This window comes from Haemaphysalis longicornis, unplaced genomic scaffold, assembly GCF_048455015.1.
Source record: "Haemaphysalis longicornis isolate Haplotype H1 unplaced genomic scaffold, Haemaphysalis longicornis Haplotype H1 scaffold_8, whole genome shotgun sequence".
NCBI lineage: Eukaryota > Metazoa > Arthropoda > Arachnida > Ixodida > Ixodidae > Haemaphysalis > Haemaphysalis longicornis.
Genome location: NW_027526445.1, coordinates 193,234,274 through 193,242,040, shown reverse-complemented (window position 1 = coordinate 193,242,040; position 7,767 = coordinate 193,234,274). Strand labels below are relative to the sequence as shown.

Genomic DNA, 7,767 nt, shown 5'->3' with positions numbered 1-7,767 from the left:
GAGCTCAGCAGAAGAGCCCAACAAAGGAAAAAAAAAAAAAAGAAAAGAAACCTGGGCATATTGTTTTTTGGAGTTTAAGGCCACAGAAACTAAATTTAAATTATGAACTAGTGCAATGACCTTTCCATGTGAAATGCAACTCAACCAGGTACAAATTCCGGGCAGTAGCAGTAATGAAATGTCATGTAAATTGTAATAAGCCAATCGTATCAAAAGGTGTGGCAGTGATCGTATTAGTGACTATTCCGATCATTGTTCAGAGCACGAGCTTTCCCAATTATGCTGGGCAGCAATCAGGAATGGATCCCTTGTACGTGCGTGCCTGGCCATGCGTTCAGTAGGGACATGAAAAAAATTTGCAAACAGTCGCTACTTCCTGTGTTGGCGTTTTCTTTCTGGCGCTCTAATAATGACTCCAGGGGCGGTATTCTCGTAACTGTCCCTTTTTAAAACGTCCCTTTCATCATGACGTACTTCCGGTTAAGCAGTGGGCGTTGACAGCAGGTTTGTTGCGCTTGCGTTACGTCACTTCCAGTCTTTTGTTTTTAGCCAATCAGGGCTCGCCAAAAGGGACACTTTTGAAAGGGATGCAAAAGGGACAAAACTCGAGAATACCGCCCCAGGACAGGACCACGTGTTGCACATTTTGCAATCTGACCTGGATCTGCCTTGAGACAAAAGAGAAGCAGTTCCTGCCACACTAATAAGCGGTAGGATATATCAAAAAGGCCAAGTACGATGGAGTCAAAATATAAACTTTTATATCAACAAGTAAAACATACAAAACATGAGTGAGGCAGAGATTGCACTTTGCATTTCATTGGCATAGCTTCGGGCACAGTCAGCAAGCACAGCGGACATTTTTTCGTTTCCTGACCGAACACGTCTCGGGCAGCCAGCATAACACGCGTTCCTGTTTACTTCGCAAAAACAGCACCAGTTTCACAGTACGCACAAACATCACTACAGCTGAAGCTGACATGGTACAAACGAAGAAAAAGGCAACTTCGTTAAAGCACACGCAGCACGAACAAAAGCTTCTGCTTTGTTGCGAGCTGTAAAGCCACTCTATTCGTGGAATTTAAGTAACAGCAACTCCGTGTCACCATGCTTTTCTTGTTAATAACGGCTTCTTTCAAAACGTAGTGCCTTTCCTGTTCTAAGCTTGGTTTTGCACCTCAGCCCTCCACACAAAGCTCCTCACCGGTGGTGGAAAGAAAAACAGGCTCGCCAATTTATTTTTGGATTATCTCACTGGGTCACATCTAGACTACCCCTCCTTGAAGGGAATAGCTTTTCGTGATGTTTTCTGGCACATGGTCACTTCAAGCATGGTCTGATTAGTTACTGAAGAAGAAAAAAAAGGAAGAAATTATTCACTTCTGTTTATTAATGGTCCAGCTGAAAATGGGAGGCTCTGCTGTGCTGCTACACATTACAACATGCTGTCCAGCTGTAAGCAGGGTCCCAGGAATGGGCGGCATTTTGCATCGTCTTAGGAAGCACCTGTGAACCTTCCATAGCAGCAGTGCGACGACACTTAGGTGGCACACTTCGATAGGCTCTAACTGTGCATAAATTTATTACAGGAATATGTAACAGGGAACAGAAATTGTAAAGTCGCCTACGCAAGCATGAAAGACAGCAGCGATAAAAAAGGGTGGCGAATCCTACTCAAAGCACTAACAGTTTTTTTTTAAGCAGCATTATGACTTACTTCAGTAGTTGGGCAACCATGGGCCATATTTTAAGCGGGGTGGTTTTGTTTGGTGATTGATTCAACAACTGAAGATTTTTTTGTCATGCTCCACAAAACATCCCTTTAAACGGGGTCATTAATACGCCCTGCTATGGCAAGACCTCTCCATAGTCCAATGCCAATTCATCAGTACGACTGTACAGCTACACTTACATAAAACTGACCTGATTTTGTGTAATGGACTGCAAGGTGCTCTTGATATGGTAAGGTAACTTGCAGTACACCAAACTGAGCTTGTAGGAGTCGGGTGATCGGGTGTCCAAAAACAGCACCCGAAACTTTAATGGCACCCCCCTCCGCATAGAGAAGAGTTTAGCCAACAGAAGGTATAAGCCCCCTTGGAAAAAATCATGCATCCATCTGCCTAACGATGACAACGGTTGAACGCGAAGCTTTCTCGGGATGGATTCTTTTTGGTTGGCCAATCCCAGGCTGCGGGAATGCGCTGCTCTGGTGGTATACGCACCGCTTTTCCAGCAATACCCACAGCAACTCTCAGGTGTGCACTCCGCAGGCCTAGCGTCCGGGTCTGGGGTGTGCAGAGCACAAACTGGTACCTGCTGCTTTGCATTCGCTTGGAGCAATCGGACAGGCGGCGACTTCATAGCGCGAGCGACCCAGGTTCGATTCTGGCCACGGGAAGTGTTTTTTTCTTTCCCTTCACCCACGATCATTCATTTCCATCGTCAGGGAAAGCTGGCTTCCCAGCAGGGTGTATTGGCGTACTGGCATCAATACCGACACTAAATCTTTGCTTGAAAAAGAACACGTGGAAAAGGAAAAAGAAACAAGACATCTCTGCACCTATGCGGAGAATGTCCCAACCAACCCTGACCTACATTCAGTGACAAGTGTTTTACATGAGTAGCCCTCAGTTGGTGCAGGGCAGCACGTACATATTTGAAATGCAGCCATCACGTTATTGTTGACCTACAAGACAGGGAAGCTATGACGGCTGGCTTTCTGTGCTTGCCTAATAAACTGGACCGAAACAAAAAAAAAGAATGCAGTCACGGGACATATGTAAATGCATTAGTAGAGACGAAAATTGACGCATTGTCACGGTTGCCCCTTGAAACCACTTGAACGCACATGCCTTCAGCTTTATGAGATAAGTCTGCCGCGTTCACTAACACGGCGAGATCAACAGGCCGTTTCAGGGAGCCAATGGATTGTTTTAGAACCAATAAATGGGGGAAAAGAAAAAGTAAGTCAATGCCAACTTGAAAAACCCCGACGCATAACAGGATTCAATCTGTAGAGAATTCTCACTTAAAAATATGGTCACAGGTGCGCAACGACCAAAGATGAAGCCAGTGCAACTTGTGGGGTGCAAAAAGGCTGCACCCGTGCAAGTGGTTTGCATAAAAGGTTGCCCAGGTTGTTTCGATGCTCCCTCGAGGGGAAAATGAGAATGCACGTCTTGTCTCTCCCGGCTGCACAGGCCGGTGCGAGAGGAGTCGGCTGTCACGGCCTGTGCAGAGTCCAGATGCAGGTCTGGCCGATGCCGGACATGGCCACCACGCGGTACCCCATGAGCTCCAGCTTGTTCAGCACCGTCCGGGGAGGGTCCTCCGTCCGGTACTCGGGGCTGCATCAGGCTCCGAGTGAATAAACCGAGCACCAAACCTGTCTCCGCAGGCGTGTGCAGCTCCCAGCTGCTCGTTCAGCTCAAGAGAAGGCCCCAGTACAGTGACAGCAGTACCAGTGGTACGGCACTACCATACTAAAACAAAAGGTCGACACTAGCTAGGTAACAGAGCTTAGGCGAGCGGTCCTCTGTCATGGACTGGCTGCAATGTTTCTGATCACATCAAGCAGGCCCGGCTGGAACAGTGCTGCTTATATTTTTTAATATTTAAAGTAGAAAAACTGCGCATAAAGGACAGGACCAATATGCGTGCTACACGAGCGTTTCGAAGGCCTTCGAGTCGAATGTCATTTGACTCAAATGACACCTTTGAGCTGCTACACGACGGTTTTCGAAGGCATTTGGTTAAAATGGCATTTCAGTCAAAGGAGCACGACAACTGACCTTTGAGAGTCTCAAAGGCCTTTGAAACACGAACGGTCGTACCCTCGGGCTCAGTTTCTGCAAGCTGTTATAACAAAAACAATTATTTACGAGTAAAACTTGGTGTTTGAAGTGCAAGGTCTTCATAATTTTTCACTTGTTTTCGTTCTCAGTCACTCGCTCTACGATTACGAGGTAACTTGGTACTCTCAACACTGGCGGTGCAAAAAAAGACAAAAAGAAACTGGCTGCCTTGTGCATGTTTTGTGCGCGCTTGTAGATCATTATCACTTTGATCACAATAATTGCTTTTTTGCCCATTTTAACTGTAAAATTAAATTTTCGCCAAGAACAAAACATGGCAGCAGCGGCGACACCAAAACATGGCAGGCGAACGCGGAAACTTTCAACTGCCTTTGAGAATGGCCGTGTAGATCGCCAGAACTCTTTCCAGTTCGAATGACATTTGAAATTTCGAAGGCCATTCGACTGAAATGTCCTTTCAAACGCTCGTGTAGCAGGGGTATAAGACGAAGGAGGCAGGAAAGGCACAGACTCACAACATCTGCGAGCTGAGTTGTGAGTCTGTGCCAATTTTGTCTCCTTCATCTTCGCCCCGTCTTTTACGAGCAGTTTTTCTACTTTAAAAATGCAGCCCCAACTAGCCCAACAACAAGCTGTGCTGTGCTGCTTATACAGACCACAGCATCCCGGCCAGCACACTTCTCAACTTCTCGAAGGGAAAAGGCGGCCTCATCCACACCACTTCGTCTCTAATTACGTTAAAAAAAAAGAACCTCAAGACCACCTGACACGAGAAGTTGGAGGAATTCTGTGTTATGTGGTTCAAGGATATGAGAGCCAAGAACGTTCTGCTCAGTGGGGAAGTGGTACAACAAAAAGCCGTGTTTCGCATGTCCGCTGGAGTGCAACGACTTCAGGGCAAGCCCCGGCTGGCTTATTATTTCCACCACGGACTTTTGGAGCATTGCTCAACTACCAGCAGGCGAGTGCTGTGGATGTCCCGGCAGCTCCAGGGATGCGCCTGGAACCAACTGGAATTCGTGGAACCAACTGCTCGCAATATGACAGTACTGATCTTATGAAGTTCTTGATTTAACGAAAGAAAGAAGTTCTTGATTTAACGAAAGAAAGAAGGGTTTAACAGTAGTGCACGCGAAAATTTCCCCTCTGCTAAGGGCAGTGACATTCCTTCAAACTCAAACAACGACCTCTTTTGTGTGTTGCTTTCTGCTACATTTTCGGGACTTACGAGCAATGTTCCAGTTTTTTTACCCTGCACTTGTCTGTCTCTTTATTAGTATTCTTCTCCAAGTGCTGTTCTGAACTTAAAGGAAGCCATTTTGGCCATGTTCATAACTGATATTTCACGACTTATCTCTCACCATGGATCCACGAGTTGCTCTGAAGTGGCAATCAGGTCCCCCAAAGATCTCGATCCAACACGGAGCAAGCAAATCCAAACGGACGAGTAAAATACAATCGTGCCAGTTTGCCACAAAGGCCGCTACCCCAGCTGATAACTCTGACCGTTGAGGACCATCAGGCACTAACGAGGGTCAGTGGTTCTTTGCCGTCTTTCAGAAGTAATTTTCTTTCACTCAACCCCTGCACTGCACGTCACTTGGCTAATGTAAAAAGTACTTGACGAGGCCGCTTATCGAAGGCCACTCCTTGTTAGCTTGACTTCAATTAGGGGCATACGCTTATTGAGTGATAATGTTGCAGGGCATTGCCTCTGCCGGGAAATTTTCATCCAAATACGAGTCGGAAGTTCGTGGGTGTATACGAGTCACTCTGAATCTCGGAGCAGCTGCACTTTGAAGCTGCGGCTTCGTCGATGACAATCGCTTCTTGGATCTTTCCTTCGAAACGAGATTTGAAAGCCCCCCGAATTAAGTTGGATATGTGGCCATCTAAAGTTTCAAGGCTGCGGCTTCGTCGATAACAATCAGTGGGGCTCAGTCTCAGATTCACCGCGGATAGTCCGAGGATTCCCTACGCCGTAGAAATATATGTGAAAAACAAATGCCGGATCGCTTCTCGGGGAGTCCGCGGTGAGCCCGAAACTGATATTCGAAGCGCCCCCGTACAGCATGGCCCGCAAAATAAGGCGCATGCATTAACCTGAACATTTCAAAGCACTCGCTCGGCACCTGCACTGGACGGTCCAGAAAACAACACGAGTCTTGTGCGCGCGAAGAGGGGCCGATCAGCAGCTGGACTCACAAGTCGTTTCCGGGCTGAGTCACCTTGCGGGCTCCCAGATGCTCCATGAGAACGGGATCGCTGTTTCGGTCCCCCACGATGGTTGGCCCGTTCTCCTGCAGCGAAAGCGGCCCAGATTCAGACGCCCGTCTGCGGGGCGCGCTGCAGCTTGGCGCGCTACTTACCAGTCGGATCTGCGTTGATATCAACAGGTACGGCATCGCAGACTTGGTGCGCGCACCGCTACCGAACGTGATTGCTCCACTGCTCAGTGGCGCCTCACAGAGTTGCCAGCCCTCTTTGCTCTCTGCGCATGCGCCGCGTTGCTGTGGCAGCGGAGGCGCATCGCATCGTCTGCGTCCTCTGCTTCCTCTCCGCCGCGGCAGCCGCGGCGCCAAAGTCAAACGGGAGGGCGCGGCACGCCGCTCGTCGATGCGCGCCGTCGGCAACGGGAAGCGTGTAGCCGCGTATGTGATCGCGATGGAAACAAAAAAATAATAAAATAAAGAGAAAAGAAGAAGATTCGAACGCGGAGATGGAGGCTTTGGGCACGTTTTGCTCAGCCTTGCGATGAACAGGTGATCTCACGATTCGTGTCGTATTTCGAAATGCGGTGGTTGTGACTAAGCTAATCGGCGCTAGCATGGGCTTTCATTGCGATGGTCACTTGATACAATCGGCGCCCTTGGTTGTGCATCCCATCCTTGTAGCGCCTGTTTCAGAACTGTTTACGCAAATAATCAATCAACTTTTGTGAGCTGTGTATTTGATGTGCTTTCTGCTTTGTCGGGGACGATGCTGGTCTCGTGTAGCTCAGTCTTTTAGATGCGAACGCATCTCATTCACTCGCCTTGTCCCAGCATCCATCCGGCGTTGTCGGCGTTGTCCGCCCCTCCCCCATTCTCCTCGCCGCGCCAGCTGCGCTCTCCGCCGCTCACCCCCTCTCCTCTCCGATAGCGAACACTCCATGGAGGACACTCTCTCGCGAGGGGCATTGGATTGGATTGGATTAAAGTGGATTGTGTTGCGTCATAGCCGCGGCTGCCGCGCTGGCGCCGGCGCGTCCCCTCACCGTTATGCGCGCTATAAAACGCGGTGCCTGCGCCGCTCGCTCCATCGTTCCAGCGCCGTTCCTCCGCTGTCCAACGCTGCAACGTGAACCCCTGTGCGTCGCATCTACACAGGGGTTCCCGCGAGTGGAGGTGGGAGTTTTAAGTGCGAATCGACCCCAAACCATCCACCGCCGGCGTCGGCGGCGTCGGCGTCCGCAGTGCTCCTCTATATTTAAAGAAGAAACGGCATCTGGCGCCAGGTTTCGATCCGAGGACTTTGCGGGCCGCAGCCCGACGCTCTACCGAATAAGCCACGGACGCGACGCTGATATTGTGAGTAACGCGCCTTATATCTTTAACGCATTCAAACTACGTCGTCAGCGGCGTGCGTTGGCGACTCAGCGGCGTTATAGCGGCTTGATAACTGCGTGGTGTACACGTGATACTACAAACCCGATGGAAGAGATGGAAGAGAAGGCGGCGAGGCGGTGGGCTGCGGGGGCCGAGCGCAAGCGCCGCAAGCGGGCCGACAACCGTGCATTCGCACTTTCACATTCTCCCCCTCGGGGAAATGCGGGGGAATTTTTTGTTGTTGTCGTAGTTGTTTTGTTGACCCTCCTGTGCTGGGCCTAAATTGAGGCCTGCTGTACAAACAAACAAACAAACAAACAAACAAACAAACAAACAAAACAAACAAACAAACAAACAAACAA

The 7,767-nt window shown here is 49.2% G+C and overlaps 1 protein-coding gene across 1 annotated transcript; it reads right to left on the bottom strand.

The window, feature by feature from the left end:
• Positions 1 to 744: 744 nt before the first annotated feature.
• On the bottom strand, positions 745 to 6,334 carry LOC144149882 (GTP cyclohydrolase 1 feedback regulatory protein-like). Its single transcript, XM_077681598.1, has 3 exons — positions 6,188 to 6,334; positions 6,024 to 6,118; positions 745 to 3,350 (listed from the first exon to the last, which is right to left on the bottom strand). The coding sequence occupies exons 1-3, from the start codon at positions 6,221 to 6,223 to the stop codon at positions 3,227 to 3,229; spliced, it is 255 nt and encodes an 84-aa protein (XP_077537724.1). The 5' UTR covers positions 6,224 to 6,334; the 3' UTR covers positions 745 to 3,226.
• Positions 6,335 to 7,767: the final 1,433 nt, after the last annotated feature.

Excerpts from the sequence above, each read along its gene's own strand:
- LOC144149882 (XM_077681598.1), bottom strand. The coding sequence starts at position 6,223 with ATGCCGTACCTGTTGATATCAACGCAGATCCGACTG. Across the intron at positions 6,119-6,187 it reads TATCAACGCAGATCCGACTG|GAGAACGGGCCAACCATCGT; the intron begins GTAAGTAGCGCG and ends CTTTCGCTGCAG. Across the intron at positions 3,351-6,023 it reads ACTCAGCCCGGAAACGACTT|CCCCGAGTACCGGACGGAGG; the intron begins GTGAGTCCAGCT and ends AGCCTGATGCAG.